General features: G+C 44.5%; 1 protein-coding gene across 8 annotated transcripts in view; it reads left to right on the top strand.

Moving 5' to 3' along the window:
* The first annotated feature begins 3,979 nt into the window (after window positions 1-3,979).
* The window catches only part of ttk (zinc finger and BTB domain-containing protein ttk), a 41,016-nt gene continuing 21,925 nt past the window's right edge, over window positions 3,980-23,070 (top strand). For 2 of the 8 annotated variants that reach the window (XM_034332523.2, XM_034332531.2), the window contains exons 1-4: window positions 5,797-6,175; window positions 17,202-17,597; window positions 17,794-18,556; window positions 18,929-18,988. In XM_034332523.2, coding sequence (XP_034188414.1) covers window positions 17,379-17,597; window positions 17,794-18,556; window positions 18,929-18,988 — 1,042 coding nt within the window. In that variant the 5' untranslated portion in view covers window positions 5,797-6,175; window positions 17,202-17,378. Of the gene's footprint in view, window positions 4,573-5,787; window positions 6,176-6,606; window positions 6,765-7,056; window positions 7,330-7,593; window positions 7,662-17,201; window positions 17,598-17,793; window positions 18,557-18,928; window positions 18,989-23,070 lie in introns of those variants that run through there. The other 6 variants (XM_034332526.2, XM_034332524.2, XM_034332528.2 and 3 more) reach the window with 6 other exon arrangements.

Here is a 23,070-nt window from a genome sequence, read left to right as displayed (position 1 = left end):
CGATGAAGAGGAGAACGGGGAGGGAAGGGAAGCGGCAGAGGGAAAAAAGCTGAAAGGCAGCCCGGGGATAGAAAGTCCATGTTGGGTGGTAAGGCGGGAGAGGCGTCGTGAGAGAAGCGTAGGGATAGAAAAGTCGAAGGCAGGTTCGTAGCCGAAAACGGGGTACCCAGGACCAGCCGCGTCGTTCGTGGGGGTGGAATGTTTTATCTTTCGGTCGAACTGCCGTAACCACCTGTTGGGGTGGTGAATCCGCTCGAAAGCCAAGATCTGCCACACGAGCCCTTTATTTTCGGCCGTGAGTTAATTTCGAATATCCTGCGGCCGAGCTCTGCGGCTTCACGGTGCGCCTCGGAAATTTTCCAGTGACAGAGAGTGAAAAATGAATGTATACACACTGTTTCCAAAGTATATTACGCTTGGCGTTACAAGGGAAAATCATAAATTTTTTCTTTAATAAGTGGTGGAAGTAAATCATGGTATCGACGGATACACCGCTTATATACCGAAACAGCGATTTCGTCCTTCCGTTTTTCTACCATCCTCCCGAGGCAATTGAACAGGAAGTGTTTCTTGCTAGGTACCTGCCGCCGGAAGGAGCCGAACTCAAGGTGTCACGGTCCGTAAGGGCCGTGAGAGTGCAGGACGATAGGTGGATCCTTTCTGGACACAGCAGAGCAGAGCAGGGCAGGCGAGGCCAGGGAGCAATGTCCCTTCGAGTCATCCCCTTCCTAACGTATATGTAAGGTATGCACGCCGTTACTCGCCTCCACGGTTACTGACTCTTTTTATCGAACGACGGAATCTTCTACGATTCCTTTCTAACTTCCCCCTTTGAAATGCTAACCCTCTTCCCTACGCGTTCACCATGAATTTTCCGAAATGAGAAGAAGAAGAAAAAAAGAAAGAACGACGACGGTCATCCTCGACTCTGAGGCAAGTTTTTTCGACGACAAAGAAGAGAAAATTATAAACGGCTGAACGCAAGAGTCCGGCAACTTTGGTACCGTTATTCATTAGTTACAGTTTAACTATTCTGCTTACTAATCGGACGGTTTCTCGTGAGAATCCAAGTAAAACGGAATAAAGTAAACGACTAAAACGGCTGGGAGGAACAACAGCGCCTACCGTTTCCTTCTGACTCGTGGTTTCTCGGAATATCCTTTGCGGTCGACGATGGATAAGGATATCTACTTTGAACTCTGAACAACCAACCGTCCCCAGTCGAGTCATGCTCTGCCAAGGAAACCGGTGAAATCTCATCGGCATATCTCGCCCTTTCTATTTGCGTTGACCTTAAAAACGTTGGAGGCTGACCTTTCGAAGGGTCGCTCGTCAATCATCACCGGCAACCACTGTACTTTCCGTAGCAAATAGGAAAAATATCGTTCACGCCTCTTAGGGTGTAGCCTGGAGTGATAAGATAGTCACTGCTGTCGCACCGCATCCCGTCTATGTATTTGCGTATGTATGCTATACGTGATATTAAGGAAGGAGATAGAGAAAGACACGGTTTCATTCTCTGCTCTACCTATCGTATCGTTTTTCCACGTCACCTTTCTTGCCACCGAGTTTCCACCGTGAACCTCTGTTTGACGTATACAAACTGTATAAACTCTATTGAGAAGAAATAGAAGAAGAAAAAAAAAAAAAGAAACGTAGAAAAAGGTAACGTCCTCGAAAACCGTATGTCATTATCGAACGACGAAGCAAAAACGTACGACGAACGCCCTATATCCAACATCTCCGTCTGTCTTTCCATCTCTTCAATAGTCCTAATTAGGTACATACAGTATACACATAAGGCTGTATTGCGACATACCAGTACCGTTCCAACTGGAAACCATATGCGACGGGGGGTTAAGTGTCGTCTTAACCTCCTTTCGGTATTTGGATTCTTAAATCGACTTCGATGGCTTATCAAAAAATTAGCCATTACTATTTCTGGTAATCTTACACGTGTCCCTTGTATTCATTTTTGTTATCCAATCAAACGAAAAGCTATCGATCAATTCAAAATGATCCATCTTTTATTACATCATAAATTATACGACTTTCTTATTTCTTCATTTTTTTTTTTTTTTGAATTTAGAAAGAAGTTATTGGAGGATGTTAGAAGGAGGCTAAAAATACGCTGTATCCCGTCACCCTTGACCATGTGATTAGCAACGCTCCACCTTCGACGTTAAGAAGGTAAAGTGTATGTAAATTGTAATGCAAATTCACATATGGCAGTCTCAACATAAATAAGCGGGCAAACAGTCGTCAAATTTCCGTATTCACATGTTGCACAACCGACGCATTGAAACTGCTGCGATTGACAAATTTTTCTTTCGAAAGAATTTTATATGCTTTTCTTTCGAAGTTTATGTAACATATCGAAGTACAGTTGTATCAATTTTACTTTGGTTACAATTTGTTGAAATATGTCTGTCTCAATATTAGAGACAGCTCGGTGCCAAGTGTACATTGAGATATACAGAAATCGAGAGCACATCCCTGATCTTAATTATAACATTGTGGTCATAGTGGTGGCGGGCAGAGAAGCGCGCAAGTGGCTTTTCGAGTATGAAAGGATCGTTGTGCCATAGATATAACGGGGAGAGAGCCACGAGGCTTAAAGGCAAGGCAAGGGCTTGGCTTTAGTTAAGAAGTCGGTTGGCCGTCGAACGACGTTGCTAGCCGTTTCTCAACCCTTTCGTAGTTACGTCACGTTAAAAAAGCTATTTGGGGTCAACACCCCGCTGCAGCGACACGTGTAGTACTCCTCGACTCTGTCTCTCCGTCCTCCCTCCACCCTCTCCGCCGTCCTCTTTTCCCTGGTATATGAAGGCAGCCGTCTCCTCTCTGCCTACTCCTCGCGGCATCGCACGGCGCGGCGCGCCATTGCTGCCACCTCCTCCGCTAGTATCCCTTCTACTCGGCTTAGTTTCCACTGGATTTCTAAGTTCCCTAGATACTAGCTGGGGCCCTGTTCTAGCCGCGAATGAAGGAACGACGTTCCACAGCCATTTCACGGACCGAATGTCGCGGCTATCAACGAACAGACGGTTCAAGGCTGCCGAAGATCAAGGGACTACGATCGACACCCTGTTTATTCATGAGGTTGCGCATTCGTATTGCCAGTATAGTAAATAGACTCGCATGGAAATGTGTAAACGGGGACGTGATTCTTTTCTTTTTTTTTCTTCTTCTTCTTTTTCTTTTTAAATTCGAATTTCGTCGAATCTTGCGTACAAACGTAACATGGACGTTGTAAATTAGGGAAAACCGTGATTTCTGATAAGATAAGGTTATATCGGGTAAGAACAGATTGCAAGAAAAAACAGTTGCGATAGGTGTCATTTTATATTGTCTCCTCTGTTTCAAGAGATAATCGAAATCGATTGTTAGATCTTTCAATACGTTTGCCGGGAATAGAGAAGCAGGAATACATAGTAGGGAGGTCATGAGATTAGAATGGACGGCGCAGCCCCAAGCGATACAGCCCTGGCCGTGGGCGCGCTGGCAGTAGGAGAGGCAGCCGAGTTTCTCCAAACGCGCAACTCGACGTAGTAGAACTAGCACGTTAGTTTTGCTAGAGCGAAACCAAGGACACTAGAAGCAGCAAAAGCAGAAACAGAAGCAGCAGCAGCAGAACGGCAGCGGTGGTGACAGTGGCGGTAGCGGTGGAGGCAGCGAGCAGAGGAATCAAATCATCGTGGCGGCGTCGTCGACGTCGACGGTGGCGGTGGCGGTGGTGATAGCTCCCCTTCACCCCCGACCCACGTTGTCTACGTGTATGTCCCTACCTCTTTACCCCGGTACCGTCCCCGCCGTGCCTACCGCCCCCACCCCAGTTCCGCCACCGACAGATGATCCCTCCGTTCCCGCGTGCTCCGTTCTCCCCTGCTCGACTCTCAGACTCTCCGGAGCTTCCCCTTCCAGCGACTTTTTTTGTCCGTATACGCCTCGTCCATCGCGACAAGGCAGCTTCCAAGCCTTTTTATCAGTCGACCGAAAAGATCCGAGGGGATCCTTCCGCGGCAGCGCCCCGCGCATTACTTCTAACCAACCCTCGTGTTGGATACGCGTTTATACCTTCTGTGCACACACGTTTTCTTGTTTTCTTTCAAGTACTACATACGTAGCAAACGATTTTCCTCATTCATGTTTTTAGTTGCTCGCATATACATATAGGGTACGTCGTTACCTTTAAGAGCGTTCAAATAAAAGCGCGGGAAACAATCGGTGATTTGATTTTTTCGTTTTCTATTAAAACAAAATCGTATCGATAGAGATAGTGTGCGACGCGTAATAAGAGCAACGATAATGAAGTCGTTTCGACATTATTGCGATGGTGTAGAATACGCGTGTCGGGGTAAACGTGTCAAGGTGCCGTCAGCGTAGCGCAACGATTCCGGTGACGACACGCAACCAACACACGTTGATTCAACGAGGAAATCAGACGAAGGTGCGTTTATTTCCATGGCAACGTGACGACGCACGGATTCTTACCACGGATACGCAACAAGGCTCGAGAAACGAAGCGGAAGCTGAAGCAGCGACAAACTACTACCAGGATACGCAAATGTGGTTGGTACTTGTACATTTGCAGCTCAGAAGTTGAGAAACGGCCTCGTGGCGGAGAGCGGCCGTCTCGCTCTATCTTACGCCGCTGCTTGGCGAGTCTGTACAGAAAAAAGTGCGCAGACGCAAATCGTGGTTGCGTGTATAACTCGTAACATACCTCCTCTACAAACAGTCTTGGCACATTCGTGAATTTCTTTCCAATTCTTTTACATTCAACCCCCTTGAATTTCATTTTCTTCGATCATCTCGAAAACAATTTGTGATCATTTCTTATTTTCGTTCATCCAGTTGAAGGGGTACCGTCGTGTCCACCTCTTCACCCCTTTCTACGCGTGGTACGAACGTCAATTGTTTTTTTTTTTTAATACTTAAAAACATTCGATCAGCGATCGGAAAAATGCAAAGTAAAAAAAGCCATAATGAAGGATAAACGTGATATCGCGTCACGAGTTAATAACGTAATCCGTACGACTCTATTTTAAAAACTTTTAACGGAGACTCGGTGCCCCTTTAACCCGCATTTTCCTTTATCGAAATAATACGAGAAGCGATAAGCGACTGTCGCAACTACTGGAACCGCACATAACGTCGTCAATGGGTAACAAGTTAGCGGAGTAGTTGCACGAGCTCGTGGCGACTTTGCCAGAACGAGTGCGCAGTAACGCGACGTAAGAAGTAGCTAGGAGGTAGGAGAGGGAGAGGGTGTGTTCGCGAAAGAAGCCCGTGGAACGAGGGCGTACAGGCAGGGGAAGGTGGCAAGTTTAAGGAAAGGTAAAAAGAGGGAGAAGTTGGTCACAAGCGTGAGAACAAAGGGGCGAAAATAAGTGCCCTTTTTGGAGGGTGATCGAGGGTGAGGAGCAAGAAAGAGGAAGACGAATCGAGGGAATGCGTTTGTTAGGTTTCGAAGGAGATAAGAAGAGAAGATGACGGTTGGAAAGAAAGAGATAGTTGTCAGGCGATTCGTTCCTTGCGGGTTAAGGAAAGAGTGGGAGAATCGGTGGGAGAGAGAAAGATAGAACGCGCGGGTAGGAAACAGACGAAGAAGTTTGAGCGTAAAAGAGGGGAAACGAGAAGGACGAAACGCGCAGGATGGCGCGAGGGAGTAGAGGGTGTTGCGGTGCGGTGGGCAGGGAGGAGTGCGTGACGAGAAGGGTGAGAAGGTGGGGGTATAAGGAGAGGGTGAAGGGTGTAGTGGGGAGTATCGGTTTGGTGGCGGTGGCAGGATTGCGGGAGGTTGTGCGCGACTCGGCTTCGGTGGTTCGGTTGAACGAGGGCGCGCAAACGGGCGGGTGTCGCGAGCGTTACAAAGCGGTGAAGGGTACCACGGACGGAAAGCACGGTCGTGGCGCTAGGCGGGCGTAGGCGAGGTTCCGTGACGGCCGTTCGGTGGCGCAGCAGGAATTCTCAGCACGGCAGGCAGCGGGTTGGTCAGCTACGTGGTGTTCGTGCGCCTCTCTCTCTATCGGTGTGTATATGCGCGATTTGCCCCGAGTCCGCGCCTCGACTTGATGACATGGCGTCCTAGCGCTACACGGACGAAGTCGCACGTCCTCGGTGGAGAGGCTCTCACCCCGTCGTCGAATCAGCCGCATCCCAGGATGCCAAGGTAAGTCGACGTGGTGCATAGTGTAAATTTTCTAACCTATCGTGTAATAGATAGAAACGAGCTGTTACGGGAGTCGGGTGTCATCGGGAAAAACCGGGCGGTGTCGATAAGCTGAAAAATGTACCGTGCGCTTTGAGCTCGTTTCGTCAAACCAGGTAGGGTCGTTGCCATCGAGCCTACCCTCCGAATCGATATTACCAGTGCGGAGGAGAGGACGCGTTTCTTTCTCCCTCACACATTCTCACCGCTTTCTCCCTCTTTACCCCCTACACGTATCTTTTACCTCATGCTGTCTCACTCTACTCGCCCCCTTGTTCTCCGAGTTTCACAATTCGTTCGTGTCGTGTGCTCAATCGTCATCGTTGCTGCCGTCATCGTCATCGTCGTAGTTACTGGTGTAGTGTATTATTCGAATATCAAGTGTGTTTGCTAGTGCTTCGTTTCGTATGTTTATATGCGCTCACGATCGTGGTACGTCGTGTAACGCGTACGCCATGGTGTGATATTGTGTATGTGTGCGTGGTACGTAGCAAGGGTTAACCTCGTAAGCGGGAGAGAGAGAGTGAACGTTGGCGGGGTAAAAAGAGAGGTTAGTTTCACAGTTTCTTGGAAAAACATCGAGAAAAAAAGTGAAGCGCGTGTAAGGAGGATACTACGTGGCTTATCGACGCATCGACGACAGCGTGCCTCTCGACGTGGATTTTCGCTCAGCGAGAGAGGGTTGCGTAAATCTTCTCTCCCTCCTCTCTCCCTGGGCTCTTGGAATCATTCCGTCTTCCTCGTGTATTTCGTCCCTCTCTCTTCCCCTTCTCTGTCTCTCGGTTTTTCTCTCTCTGTCGAACGTGTGTCGCGGTCGGATATGGCGCTGCCCATAGGCGCCGATACGCCCCGGGGTGTCGAGGCTGACTCGACTCGAGTCGAGTCGTTCGTTCGTTCGTCCATCCGCCGACCATCCTCCCCCTTGTTGTGTTCATTGAGCCGCTTGTTCCCCAGTGTGCCTGTGCAGTTCCTTCCCTCGTGAGGGAGCGTCATTGTTGCCTGTCGATCGTGTGTTCACTTCCTCCTCGTGATTTTCCCCCGGCTGTCTCATATTTTCCTATTCGGCTAATGTAACCTTCGACTCGCATTACAATCGTCACCACGTACCATAACAGGTGAGTTGTGTACACATACCTTACTCGTCTTTGCAAACGCGCGAGATCGGATCAGTACCACAGCCTCGAGTACGAGCACGTGTCAGAACGTGCCTTTCGGTCGGCAGTGTCACCGCGCGCGCGTTAACTAATCGCTTAGTTCCTACATTGTAGTGGAAAATTATGTAACTTGTGTTGGATTGAGGTGACCTTTCGGGAAAAAATAATTAAAGAAAAAGAAAAAAGGGAAAACAATCGATGCTTGTTTGTGCCAAATGTTTGTAGCGGAGGAAAGAGGGTATCGTTACGAAGCAGCTATGTGAACAGTGTGGAATATCAGCAGTGTGCTACAGGTGCGTTGTGTGCGATTTGTTTTAATTTATTAAGATGTGATTTTTATAGTTATCTTAAAAATGATTATTTTCTCAAATGAACGGATAGGAATATTTTTATTCTCTTTTCTAAATTTCGTGAATTCTTATTAAATATCTCTTCTTTGAAACCCCCCGGGACTTGTACGTATTTTCACAAAATTCTGAATATTCTGTACTTCGTGCAAGAATTCAAAGTGCAGATTTACCGTTAGCCGACGAGTGTAGTTATCTTAAACAGGGATTCGTTGTTATCTTGAAGATATAGGCATACTTGGACAAAGATTGGACTTGGTTTGCAACATTTTGCGCCATATAGTTATTAAACATTTTTCCTTGTAACATCAATCAAAGATGCAAATTACTTCGTTTACATAAATTTGTAGTTTTCTACGTAGTTCATCTTTTCCTCTGAATTTTTGTTCCCTTGTTACACCACTGTTGCTCTGACGATTTTTAGATATTATATTATGAAAAATATAACGGAAAAACGTGTTCTTCTATCGACCTCCTGCCAAGTGAAATAACCTAACAACCACGTGGTTCAGACACGTGGTGTTTCTGCTGGTCTAAGGTACTCCATTTTGAATAATGCTTCGGCTTGTTATTGAATTCATTAAAGCTACAGGTTTTAATTCACAAAATTTAATTGAAAATAGCTATCAGAATTTATTGTTTAATAACACCTTATGTAAACAAGTATTATCTACATCTCCGTCATTAATGAATTTATATTCCTTTTCTATCGAGACGAAGGGTTATGTACTCCATCGAACATTTCGCAATTAAAAATTATTTAAAGAGAACAAATTTATAAATTGTTTAAGGACATTGCATTGAAAAATAGATAATGAATCACGGATGCGTTTGAAAAATAGTGATATAACCTGTATACAAGCGACAAGTGCTGGCTTGTGCACTGATGCTCAACATATTCGTACCCACGTGTGTTTCGTTGAGAACTTACATGGGACTTCCTGCGGGTTCCTGATTAAACTAGCGTGACGATTTTATCGTGGTACCCGCGAGGGGTTGAAGCGTCGATTATAGTGGTGATGATGGTGGTCGTGTGTATAAAATAGGGAGGGTTCGACTAAATAGCTCGGAGTAACAGGGAACCCTCGCGATGGTAATATTTGACTAATTTATTAGTGTGACAAGTATCATTTGTTGATTCATCCTGACGAATAACTGAATGGTGTAATTTCGTCTTCACCCGTTCAAATTTCCCGCGCTCCTGCGCGTCGGTCGATAGTACAGATTTCTACCGTTGGGATTCGCTGTTCATGCTGATAGAGGATCAGGTCAGTAAAGATTAGAATAAGAATACTTCTTACGATAGGGAAACAAATCTTTCTTAAAATCTTATCGATAATATCAGTGACAACTTATTATTTGTTTTGTATATAGATTTTTATTCGAGGAAAAATTTCTTTGTGTACAAGGTTAGGATATCATAACAAGTTGTTCCATTATTCCTGATTGGTTAAAACGTACTAGGAAATAGAAGTTTAGTGAAATATCGAGTGTGATCTTAAGTTATACGGAATATATTTTCGATCGTTGATAGTCGTGATAGGATAGAACTATTTTATAGAGTTGCTATGAATTACATACTTCTATTTTACGGGTAAAAAGCGTATATAACTATCCGAAGTGCGTGCGCCTGCGCATTCGTGTAACGGTGATGACTGTGCAACGTGCTGCCTCTCCCTGTACTCCCCATCCGTTGTTCCTTTTATTACGTGTGTGGATTACGACTGTGTGGTCGTCAGGATATATCCATTACAAGAATGTCGGACTCCGACAGCAGTTTGCACTTTTGCCAAGTCGTAGCAGTTTTGATTTTCATACAGATATGGTGTCAGACGATTTCCGTAAATTTTTCACTCTCTGAATAATCTCGAAAGACGTGTCCGGGCAACAAGTAGTCACGGAGTTGGTAGTAGGGGTACAGATAGAAAAAAGAAGAACAGACAGGATTTCATTCTGTTCAGTAATTTAATCGTTATGAATAACTTCCGATGACGTCATTTCGGGTGCATGATTTTACTCGGTAATGACGAATACTTTACCCTCTGTGTATTCCATTATCTATCGGTACACGTCATACTGTTTGTCAGGGGTGCTGATTACTCGACAATGCCCTGTAATAACAACAGCTTCTCGTTGGGGGAGAGGGGTACCGTTTCGAAGGATAATTTTTCTGATTGTGTTCTTTTGTCCGAATATCTTTTATCCTTGGAATGATTCACCGGGGATGGTGTGCGTCAACGACAAGCCGGTCGCTCGAAACTAGACGCCGTGAAATAAGAATTGGGTATACTTGCACCTGTTTTCATAACACACCATACCAGCTATATCGTGAAATGGGTGTTCAGCTTCGCGCCCTAGTTACACCTGTGTCTAGTATCGTGGAGGCACGTAATACGTTTGCACGACACTGTACGTCAACCGAGGTTGCCACGTTTCTCGTGGTGACTGCTTGAAAAACGGAGGTCGCATTAAATAACGAGTTACTTGCAAATTATTAGTCAATCTAGTAAGATCGTTTATATCGATCGAGTTGAACGATTCTTATTTCCCACGATAAGTCAAGTTTTCCATCGGTACTCACGGATCCGTGGAATCGAATAACATTACCAACTAGCTTTGTCGTAATAAAAAAAAAGAAAGGAGAAACTTATCGTGAATTGTAAATTAATCTTGAATCGAGAATCATTGTAGTTGTTAAACGTTTATTAAAATATCGCTAATTGCTACATGGGTTGCTGTTTAAACCTGAAAGAAGGTCGCCTCCGAACACCTGTGAATCCTTCGAAACGAAGTTAACTTTTCATGAGAACTGCCCAACAGAATTTAGTGAAAGCAGACAGGGGTGATCGCAGCGTAGCAATGCGCGCATCGAGGGGCGATCGTGTTTAACGGAGGGTCGGCAACGGTGCATAGATTTAATCGCTCTATGGGAACGGAACGTTGCGTAGGAAATCGCTGAAAAGCCAGGCAGCACGGTGCAGGGTCGACCACTTTTATACACAAAAAAAAAAAAAGAAACAATATTGTTTCGATTACCATAAGGTGTTTATTAATTCAATGAAAATGCTATCAAAATACATTAATTCGTTCGCAGGAAGGTTCAGTTTGGTCGGTTTTTTCCCTATTTGTCGGTCGTAAATTTTGATTTTTCTCGTCGTAAACTGTCCCGTTGTTGTTTCTACGTCGTTTCGCAATAATCGCGAACGAACATTCGATCGGACACGATGTTTAGAGAAAGAAGTCTTTAAGAATCAAGAATGTTCGACTGTGAAAAAATGTAGGGTGGACGCCAATGCGCGCGGCGAGGTCGGCCGTCGTTGCCGGCGGAAGGGTGGTGGTCGTGAGGGCGAGGAGCGTCAGAGAGGGGTAGGTACGAGGTTGAGGAGGTGTAGGAGGGCGCGTTGCCGGGTAGGAGGGGTAGGGTGCAAGCTAACAGAAAGAAAGATGGCCGACCTGTCTGTGAGTGCACGCGTGAGTGCGTGAGAGTTGCTCACAAGTCAAGACCGGCTGTGTGTGTGTACGTTTCGATCGTGACTGTGGTGGTCACATGTCTGAGAGGGGCAAAAGAGCAAGCTCTTCAAGAGCCGAGATTCAACGTCTCGGAATCCTGGTGACGGAGCAACGATATTCTTTTTAGGGTTGACGACGTTTTTCCACTCGACCAGACGACTCGTTGAAAAACTTTTTTTTATCCCATACGTTGTATTACGAAATACAAAGGAATAATTATAAATTTCATAGGCAGTATACGTTTCCAAATTAGGCCGATGCTTTCGAAATGTTTCAGACTCTAATTATGTTAATAAGGCCGCATTATTCATCGTAGCGTTATAGCGTATACGTTTCACACTTATTTTTGCTGCAGTAATCATTTATTATTTCCCTATGAATCTGGTGTCTGTTTCGAATATGCAAAAGTAGGCGTGACTTTCCATTCGTCTCGGCAAACAAGCCCCGAAAAACTGGCGTGATCTTCGTTTTCTGCGTCGCGTTTCGTTTTGTACGAACGAACGAACGAACGAATCAGAAATTGTTCCGAGTATTTCTCCACGAAGGCTCTAAAATGTGGGACACGTTCCTCGGTAGCCAATCCCTCTTCCCCTTTGCCGCAAAATTCTCCGTTAACTTCGTACCTGGTGCTTCCACTACAGCCTAACGGAATGAACCGTACCTGTGCCCGATGCCGACAAACTATCGCGTGTGTACGCGTGTCTCTCGTGCAACGCAACGAGCACACACACACACGCGCGAGCGCACTCGGGAATGTGTGAACTGCGAGAGTGCGTTCATCGTTCCAAGCACATCCTGGCACTCCCCCAGTGGGAGGAGGTGCGACAAGGGACAGATATCCGAGCGAACACTTGCCTCGCTCGATTTGAAACACTCCCGAATTATATCACACCACCGGCCGAGGAAAATCCGTTCGTCTCCGCGGTAAGGTTAACCCCAAATCGCTCTGTCGAGCACGGCCACCGGGTCCGCTTCGACCCGGCGTTTATTTCATGGCTAACGATATTGATTATTGCAAACCTAACCTGTTCGCTCGCTTCATTCTTTTTTTTTTCTTTCTTTTTTCGCAGTCCTCCATTATCGATGCCTGGGGGGATGTGTAAAGAGACGGTTTCTCTGACCTTTCGAATAAGGAAATTTCGGCGAATTTCAGTTTGAAATTGAAGTATCTCTTTAAAATGAATTCCAAGGAGAAATGATATTATTAAAAATGTCCCGTGTCTGGTTAATAGGTACATACCTCGCTTAATTACTTCCGGAAGCAAAGTAGGATGTTTCTAGAGCTGCAACGCTATTAGCCTGTTCTTGTTCGGTAACAAAAACGTAACTAGGACTTTCCATTAACCCTACTAGAAAATTCTAGGGCCTAGAAAATTTCTGCCTCAATTAATTTTAGGGAATAGAATCATTTTTTGAACTTTTTAGTTCCTTCAATCCCTCTTGGGATTATTTTCCCCGAGAAATCGGAATATTCGCGCCTTTTCTTCATCGACCCGTCTTTAATCCGTTTATCTAGCCATTTTGTTCGCTGGTTGCACACTCGGTTGGCTTCGACCTCGATCCACCATTAAAATTCGGTCGATCGATGAAGCAACCCTTATTCTAGACCGACCGATACCAATAATTCCTCCGTATCGTTCTCTCGATTCTTTTTTAATTCGTTTCGCAAACGTAAAAATTCTAACTTACGGAGTGACGCGATAAAACCCGGTCGAATCGTCGACGGTTGTTTGCGGATACCGCGTACGCGGTGCGCCATTATCGCGAGCGAGACGGTCGCGATGGAAAGAAGAACGGAAAAATATCTCTCGGCGTGTCACGACGGTGCACCGTGACGGGCTGCAGAATTCCTCCCGCAGAAACGATTTTGTCGACTGACACGTACATCCTTGAACGATGACTCATCAAAATGTTTCTCTATCGATACGTATCTGTTGGTTGGCCACGGCGAGAATAATCCTAGGATAAAAACTTGCCGTTTTTTAAACGCTATTAATGGATCACGTGGTGTGCACCTAGACACCTCTGGTTTAGACGCGCACACCACGCCGCGTATCTCTCCTACACCCGTGTATCCTCTATACGCGGAAGCGTCGAAACAGTAAATGGTAGGGGGAGGAGGAGGAGGGGCAGGAGGACCGGGAAAGAGAAAGAGTGCTGAGGGGAGGAGGGAGCGAGACAGGGAGGACGAACGAGGATTTCAGACTCTCGAAACGCAGCGGTATTTGCCGCGCTTTGTCGTTCGTTTTGTACCTCGGCGTGACTCTGCCGCTGGTGCTGATTACGCAATGCGTGGCCATGAGAGGAGCGAGTCGCGTACACGGCATACACATACACAAGTTTATCCTCGGTTTAAGGACGTGTGCGTCCCAACGAGAATGTAGCGCACGCGTGTGCGTGGCACGCATACGAATACCATCGGCGCGCACGTGTGCGAGCGCAACAGGCGTGCCTGACTGTGCGTGTACGGTTCTATTATAGCTGTGCTGTTTTGCGAACTATGGGTCGCGAGATCGCGAGCGCGCGCTTAGATCGCTTAACCTATAACGCGTCTCGGTGTCGTCGATGATGATGGCCCACATATCTGCTTCTGTTTACAACACAAATTGCGAGCCGGGCACACGCGTACCAATACTGTTAGTGTTTCGAATCTTCCAGTCTCTCTTCTACCCTCATCTACTTTCGATCGAAACGCATATTATTTTTCTCTATTCATCGCGGATACCTCGTTGCTTTCGGGGTCACAGAAGTGTGGCCGAGTGACGTTCGTTCTCTACGACGCACGCCGCGTGTTGCGTACGTGTGCGTGTCATCGTGGATACGCGTTTGTCAGGGGCGTCAGGGCGGTGCAGTTTTTGTGTGCATCGTTAGTTGGCTGGTAGATACGATGAATATACATAGGCGCGTTAGCCTAGGAACAATGGGGTCGCCGGTTGTGACCACGATGTCGGAATGGACGAGAAGCGAGCGGTGACGATGGATAACGCTGGGTGACCGTGATGGTTAAGGGAATATAACGGGACGAAGTAACCCATTCGTCGAGCGGTACACGCGGAGGATTAACCGTGAATGTAGCGTGCGTTAACCAGCATTTCGTTGATTCGTAATCGTTACAGGAATCCTCTTATCGGATGACTAGGAACGTTTCATCGAGCATAGAGGCGCGTCCCTCTATCTAGCCGCGTAACTCGATTCGATATATCGAAGTCGTAAATATCGTTTAATCGAGCATTATCACTAGCTAGCGCCACGCTCTTACGCGTGATCGAACGAATTGTACGCTCGTTAGATCTACGCGATTCGCTTTCCTGCTTCCTATTTCACGAATTTCACGATTAACCGTTATCAGAGCGAGACCGTTCTTCGTTAATCGGTATTAGAGTAGATCGGCCGGCTTACGCTCTCGGTACCTTTAACGAGAGGAATGATACGAGAGGATTGGAAGTAATTAACGGCTTAATTATACGCGGCCATTGTCGATCGACTACGAATAGCATATTTCCGATCCCGTTTAGACGGATGACGTTTCGTTTCGCGTGACACTAGAAAACGAATTTTAGTTTTACAGTTTTACGACTGTCGGAGACTAACTTTTTTCGTGTCTGCTCGAAAACTGGTCGAACACGATCCGCGGTATCCACGCGACTAAATAAATATGTATAACCAAGAGGTGACTCGATGGTGCCTGTTATACGTGCACCTTTCGAGGAACGCAATTGTGTACACTGTCACGGTCTTCATTTGCGTCTGTTCCCTCGGTTCGCTTCGTTTCCTCGGATAACTTTCCACCACGCTTCATCGGATACGTTCGACAAACTTTTTCTCACCTGTTCCAGAGATACCTGATTCTATTCGTTTAAAACCATTCGATCGCAAACGCGGATTTGGATGTGAAAATTATAAAATTTTTGTACGTTGGTTCATTAAGGTATCTCTTGATTGAGGGTAGAGTTTAGTCTTGGTAGAATCTAGGGAAAAATTAGGGAGGAGCATCTAGGAATACTTACCTTTAGTCTTAGTAGATTCTAGGGTAAACTTAAGGAAAACTCTAATAGGTAATAGAGGATAATTTACGAAATTCGGAAATTTATAAAGGAACAACAAATGACGCGAATTTACACCACTAGAATATCCCCTCCAACGTTGTTCGCAGCAAATATAACACTGTCAGCGGAGAGGCGATGAATCCAGCTGATTCAACAGAATCACTTTACGCAATCGTTGCCAGATAATATTCGTAGAATAAACAATAATTCATAGAGGCTTTAATGAACTCGCGCGACACTGCGCGCGTCAATTTTATCCGTCGAATCGTTCAGGGCATTCGGAACGGTCGTCATCGAGGGGTCAAAATATGTTTTTCAAGTAGAATAAAATACGATTTCGTAATCGTTGATTACGCGAAACGTTTTTCCTTGTTCCTTTTATTTATTTACTTATTTAATATCGAAGAGAACGGGGCCTGGGGAGGTCGGGGATACGGAGCATCGCGTCAAGTTCGATCGATACATCGTCATCGCGATGATTCGCCTCCACTTTTCTTACGGCCGATTTAATCAAGCGGTTTGCACGATTTCATTACGTAATCCATTTATCGAGGTTGAAGACGGCGGCGGTGGTCTGCATCGATGTCGAAAGAAGGAAGCTCGCGTGGAAAACGGTCTCCCGCCACATTTCAGAAATTCCCTTCGATCGATCGCTCGATTCCAGTCCGATCCTATCGTTTATGTACCACGCCGTGTATCGCACCATGATGACGTGCCATTCACCGTGAAAACCATTCACTCAGGGTATTAACAAGGTCGTGCAAGGTCGTGCAGAGACCAGCCATCCCGCGTTTATATATCGGATATACATAACCGTGTACAATATACTTAAAACGAATACGCGTACAGTGAATAACGTATTCACGGTGTACTATTTACACGCGTGTTGTATCGAGATTTGCGCGCGAAACCAACGGGAAAGCTGGTTCTATCGATCCGAATGCGTAGAAAATGCTATTGATTTCATGGCCCGACCCGACGACCCTCTTCCCTCCGCGTTATGTGTAGTCGCGAGGACCGAGCAGGCGGATCAGACGGATGAGGCAGGATCCTCGCCTTTTTCCACCCACCTCCTCCTTCAATCTCTTATCCTCCTACGAATCTTTTCCATTTTTCAATCGACCGTCCAAGGATTCTCCGATTCGCTTATTTTTCTCTTCCCCTGCGGGAAGGGAAACGCAACGGGGACGTTGTTGCAAATAATTCAACGACGGTGCTCGTATTACGGACGCAGCAAGCGTCGCCGCATGACAACCTCTTTGTTTTGCAATATCACGGTATAGTTGTACAGTCGTTGAATGAGTAATCGGTGCACAACTCATTCTCGTCTTCCTCCGTAGCAGAGGTTTTGTAAATTTTTTCAATTCTCCTGTCACACGGTTATCGTCCTACCGGCTAATCGTTTGATTTCATTTTTCATCGCGAATTCCGCCCTTCGACCGAGCGAGGAAATGTTCGCGTCCCTGTTGTCCGCGAAACAAACGTTGCGTACGTGACCGTGATTCGACCGGCGAAGGGGTGAGGAGAGAATTACATAAAAGGCACGAACCGAGCTGAGTCGCCTATTCGCCCAACCTACGTCCTCCAGGGTCGTACACCCACGTTCATACCTCGTGCGTGTCGTCTCGCTAGCTTATATGGACGATTATGCATGCAGGCGTTATCGTATATACGTTATACATAACGTGTATACATACGCGGTACACGAGTTTAGAGGACTCGCCATCGTTTCAGGATGAATATCGTTTACCGAGAAATATACCTACCGATCCGCACTGTTTTCGATTCACGAATCGGCAGTTAATGACGCGATTCGTTGGTTTTTACCCGTGAATCATCGACGCGAAAAGCAATTTAGATCCTTTAGCTAAGCGTAATTTGAGCGGGAACTTTTCGAATTATCAAACAGAATTGTATTGTTGTTGCACAGATCACGAGAAGGAAGGATATGATAAACTGTGGCCGATGAAGAAGAGAGCAGCACGAACACGAGTACGAGCAGGAGCACGAGTAAGAGCAAGCGGCTTCGTCGAGGAAGACGAGAAGAAACGACGACGAGGCGGCGGCGGCGGCAGGAATACCGATAAAAAGATCAACACTAGATCTGATGTTAGCGGACATTAACGGTAACTTGGCGGATCTGAGAAGCGAAGCGATGGCGTCGCAGAGGTTTTGTCTGCGCTGGAACAATCATCAAAGTAATCTACTCTCTGTTTTCGACCAACTGCTCCATGACGAGTCGTTCGTCGACGTTACGCTGGCTGTCGAGGGTCAGCTACTCAGGGCACATAAAATGGTGCTGTCGGCGTGTAGCCCTTACTTTCAGGTAAGAATCAAACAGCCCAACCCAGTTTCGTCGACAACAAAGAGAAAGAAAGAGAGAGCTAGTTGATTATAACTTGCCCATATGCTCTTTCTTCTAGGACGTTATCAATTATTCATAACCGATAGATTAATTTATACGATGCGGTATCAATAATTCATCTATTCCCTTTTCGGGGGATCCTTTTTCTTTTCTACAGGCCCTTTTCGTCGGCCACCCCGACAAGCACCCGATAGTCATTCTGAAAGATGTCCCATACGTGGACATGCGAAGCCTTTTGGATTTCATGTATCGCGGCGAGGTGAGCGTGGACCAGGACAGGTTAACGGCCTTCTTGAGAGTCGCCGAGTCTCTCAGGATAAAGGGTTTGACGGAGGTAAACGAGGACAAGTGTGACTTGCCTAGTATTACCTCATCGTTGCTTGGCAATCAAAACACAGTACCTCCACCGCCACCGAATCTACATAGAATAAACCAAATCGGCCCTCACCACCACGTATCGCAGAAGAGGATGCACCATATGTCGAGCCATCCTCTCCTCGGTTCGGCCTTATCCGCGCCAAAGAGGAAAAGGGGTAGACCGAGGAAGTTGAGCGGTTCATCCGACACACCGATCGGCGAGATATCCGGACAGGAGTTGCAGTCTTGCTCGGGAGCCGATCTGGTACAAGGCTCGCCGGAGATGATGGAAATGAAGATGAGTATCGACTTTCAGAGCGAAGGTAGCGGGAATGGTGGCGGGGGCGGTGGTAGAAGTGGGAACGGTACCGGTTCCGCGAGTAGTAACAACGTGAGCAGTAATAACCTGGGGAATTCGGCTACGACGGGAAACAACGCGGCAGCGTCATCCTTGTCGTCGTCGAGAAAGGACGAGCCAACGGAGAACGGTACCGATACACCTGAGTCGATTACACCCCGCGTCAAGAGAGAACCGGAACCAACGCCTAGCACCTCTGCCCAAGGTAAACTAATTATTCTACATGAAATAAAGGTGAAGGGTTTCAGACTCGTAGGGTAAAAGAATTGTTTTTATTCAATTATAGAAATGATTTGTTTCAATCATTTGACAGGCATCTTAGATTTGCTCGAGTAATTTATATGCGTCGTTTATTGCCGTCGAGTACATCATTACCAGTTATTAACGTCTTATTGATGACTGGTGCTATTTCACGTCTGATTGAATACTGTCATCTGTCGAGGATGACGCAGAAATTAATTTTACATTGCTCCTGAACTCTTTCCTTTTGTTTCAATAAAATATCTAACAGATGAATTTTTCAATAACCCCCTCGGGAATTTGTCGACTGATCTAATTCATTTGATTTGCTTATCAGGCTCTGACGAGACGTTCGCGCGGCCGCACAGTAGGCAAGGGAGCGAAGGTTTCAAGCAAGGTAAGAGATGCCATTGTCAGCTTACACGATTAACAGTTTGCTCCACTTTTAATCATCGTATCGTAACGTACGCGTAATCGAAATAACACGATGTAGGCTGGATCTTTAATGTCTTCGATACGCGTTCGCTTAAGCAGATTTAACACACGATAATTCCATTCGGAACGATTTAAACGGGTCAATTTAAAATCAGTTATTTACCTATAATATATGGAATTATGTTTGGACACGATACTGTTCAATAACATTTATTTTCAAATTAATGGAAAGTATATAATATTAGGGGTACGCAAAAATGTTCATTGTTTGCGTTCAGATAGCAATATGTTTATTTTTAGATTAGAAATCAGTAAAAATTATTAAACAACGATGAATAATTTTTCAGCTAGATTATCGTGCTATTTATAAAAAAGAGTAGATGGAAAATTTATCCTTAATTTATCTTTGTAAAATTAATTAAATCGAAAGGGAGAAACGTTAGTGTAACGTGGGTGCGTTTGAAAAACAATAACCTTATCGCAGCTTTAATCGTTCATTGATTTACTTGCTATAATTGAATAATATAAAAAGAACGATTCGTCGAGGTCGATCGACGGTAGTTAGTATGAAAGATTCGAGCCTTTCTAAAACACATATCCCCAACAATTCTATCAATAATTTATCTGTTAATTTGTATCATCAGGGTATCACTGTGAAATTGCCATTAGATTTGAGGAAAATTACCAAAACTGCTTAACGATGTGCTAATGAATTTAATTTTTCAGAATTTCTCGTCCGTTAATTTTACCTTGTTCGTCGTTGCGCGACTGCGAGCAATTTACGTGTTAAAAAAAAAAAAAAAAATATGCAATATCGCAACAATGTTTCCGGGAAGGTTATCTTTTTTCCTTGTAAACCGTAGACTCAAGTACACTTGTAAAAATTAATGTTCCGACTCGAGTCGATGAATTTGTTGACGAACGCGATTCGTTAAGATGTTAACTCGAGGAGCTAGCATCCTTACGTGAAATTAAGGTCAACAAATCATGCCGAGTATTCGAAGGAAAGAAAAGCGATTTGGAGCAGCAGGTGAGAAATAGGGGCTCCCGGAACGTGTCGCGCGAATTTCTAAAGTCGACCCGTTGTTTAGAAAGAAAAACAAAGAACCGTTTCCTTTTTTTCCATGCAACCTGAAACAAATCTTTCGGCACAGTTAAAAGCCGTGGCGAACTAACGAAACACGATGCGCACTGTGTTTTGTTACGGGTTAAAAAAAAAAAAATCAAAAACGAGGAACCCTCTACTTGAGTCACGCGTGTTGACCTGTGACAAAGTCGAAAATAAAATAGAAAAAAATAAAAAGAAAAAAAAATGTATATACATATATATCGAGTACAGAAAATAATAATGCATAACGAAAAGAAATCAGAGTGTACGAGAGAGAAAAGGAAGCCGTCGTCTCGTTGAGGCCCATTTACAGGGTGTGTTGTATTATTACTCTTCTGAACCGACGAGACGTTCGAGCGGAACCAATATATAAAAAGAAAATGTGCCAAAAAAAAATAAAACAAAAAAAAAACACAAAGTTTACTACTACTACTACTACTACTACTACTACTACTACTACTACTACTACTACTACTACTACTACTACTACTATTACTACTACTACTACTACTACTATTACTACTACTACTACTACTACTATTTTACTACTACTACTACTACTACTACTACTACTACTACTACTACTTCCCTTTTCGAATGCTGTAGCCTCCAAAAAATATTCTAACCTACCACCCACCGATTCTCGTTCAAAGGACAAATATGTATTTTATATATACATACCCATGTAATTTATGCTCGGCCAATGTGCAGCGCCTCGTTCCTTTTTCTTACTTTCTCATTCTCCGTTCGTCTTATACATATACATATATTTTTATGTATATACGTACATTTCTGTTTGCTATCACTATTTTACTTACCCTTTCAAACCCGATTCTACTGTATACATATATAAATATATATATATATTTACACATCATCCCCGCACGAATGAGAAACGCTTCGCTGCCATTGGCCACTTGGTAAAAGGAGGGGGTGGAGCCAGCTTTTAGCGGTGCTTACTTTTTTTTTTTCTGATTTTTATTTCAAAACGCTGGTTAACTGGTTTTTTTTTCCACGTTCGTTCGTTGCGAGGAAGTTGCGAACGCAGTTTATATACGTTCCCCGAGTGATGACAGACCGCGGTGAAATTTAAAAAAAAAAAAAAAAAGAAAAGAAAGAATAAAATAAAAAGAAAAGAAAACGAAAGAAAGAAAGATGCGTGCGTGTAGTAACGGACAACGAACGTCGGCAGGTTTTTATCGCTTCCGCCTTCTCTTGCGTTCTTCTCGTTGCCTAGTTCAGTTCACCGCGAGTGGAAAGAAAACGCGAAGATTTTTCCATCGAAGAACCTACCGAAGGAGAGAAAAAAGAAACGAACACGAGAAACGAAGGAAATAATGGAGAAAAAGAGAGAGACACAAGTTTGAGCGAGAGATTGAGAAAAAGAGATGATAGAAAAGAAAAGAAAAAAAATACTGACGTTTACGTTCTTTGTGCAAATGGAAGGAGAGAAAAAAAAGAACAGAAAAAAAAAAAAACAGAAAACAGAATATAAATGAAAAATGAAATAACTGTACTAACGTACACGCACGCACGCACGGACGCGTCTACAAACAGAGAGTGCTTCGAAGATGTCGAACATAACGATGATCGTTCGGTAGTGACCGTGAAACCATGTTGCTTTTGTTCTCTTTGCGCAGGTGAGTTGAGATTAATCTGAGTCACCATTCGATCTCTGAGAGATTACCTTTGCGCGGGGGAAGCGAGGGAACTAGGGGAGGCCAGCCGCTCAAAAATCATAATGAAACCGTTCCGAAATGCCAGAATCTAAAACATATAATAAATAAGAGAAAGTTCGAAATAAATAAAAAGATAAATAATCTGATGTGTAACAGAAGCGAAAAGCGGATTATAACTAGTCAAAAAAAAAAAAAAAGTATATATATATGTGTGTGTAATCGCATCGAAGCTGAAATCATACGTTTGCTTCTTCTCGAGCGTCCCTCGATCTCGATGGATCGTCTTCCCGTTAAAAGATGGATCACGATTTGACTTTTTTGACGGGACGCACGGACGATTATCTTTAAACATGGGAGGGTTTGTTTGTTTGTTTCATTTTTTTTTTTTTTTCATTTTCGTGTGTGTGTGTACATGATCATTAACATTCATGTGTATTCTTGTTTGGCTGAGGGTGAACGCGGGTGAACGAAATTGATACCTTGACCGCCATTTTGGTCTCCACTGATTCGACGTCTCAAGTGGAAAATAAAAATAAATTATTCCTTTCTTTTTTTTAAATAAATATTCATTTTATGGCGGTCAAAGTGTTAAATATCGTGTGATTGTTGAAGTGCAAAAGAGGTGAATGAAAAGTGAGAGAAAAATAGAGAGTGTGATGTAGAGTGCATGGTGCATATCCATTTGTAAGAAAGAAAGAAAAAAAGAAAGAAAGAAAGAAAGGGTTCGTTGTGCCGGTGAAATGCTGTTGTTGGCATGGCGAAGCAACAGGACCGTAACGGTCCTCATCGGCGCCGTACGGGATCGAGGCAAAGCCGCGATCAACAGCGAGCCAGAGTAGCGAAAGCGTGCGTGAGAGGGAAAGAATCTGAAGAGGGAATGACGACGAAAGCACAGGGTGGGGAAAAAGAAAAAAAAAAAAAAGAAACGGAAAAGCGGGTGCGGCATTAAAACACTTTACATGGGACAGAGAGTTTGACGGACAGCCGGTTCGAATACGGTGACTCTTTTTTGCTGGCTCTACCCTTCCTCTTGCTTCCCCCCACAAATATTAGATATACGTTATTATCAGTACATTATTTTATATACACATTTATTATTATTACTATATATAATGGAATATAATTGACATACTTAAGAGTCTACATTATTATAAGTATACAGTCGGTCCCTCGTATTCGCGGCTATCACCTTCCAAAGGCCATTATTCAATTACGATAATATTGTTAATAAAATTAAAATAAATTGTACTGAACAGT

Source organism: Osmia lignaria, chromosome 3 (genome assembly GCF_051020975.1).
Source record: "Osmia lignaria lignaria isolate PbOS001 chromosome 3, iyOsmLign1, whole genome shotgun sequence".
Classification (NCBI taxonomy): Eukaryota; Metazoa; Arthropoda; class Insecta; order Hymenoptera; family Megachilidae; genus Osmia; species Osmia lignaria.
This window is presented reverse-complemented; position numbering and strand designations above follow the sequence as displayed.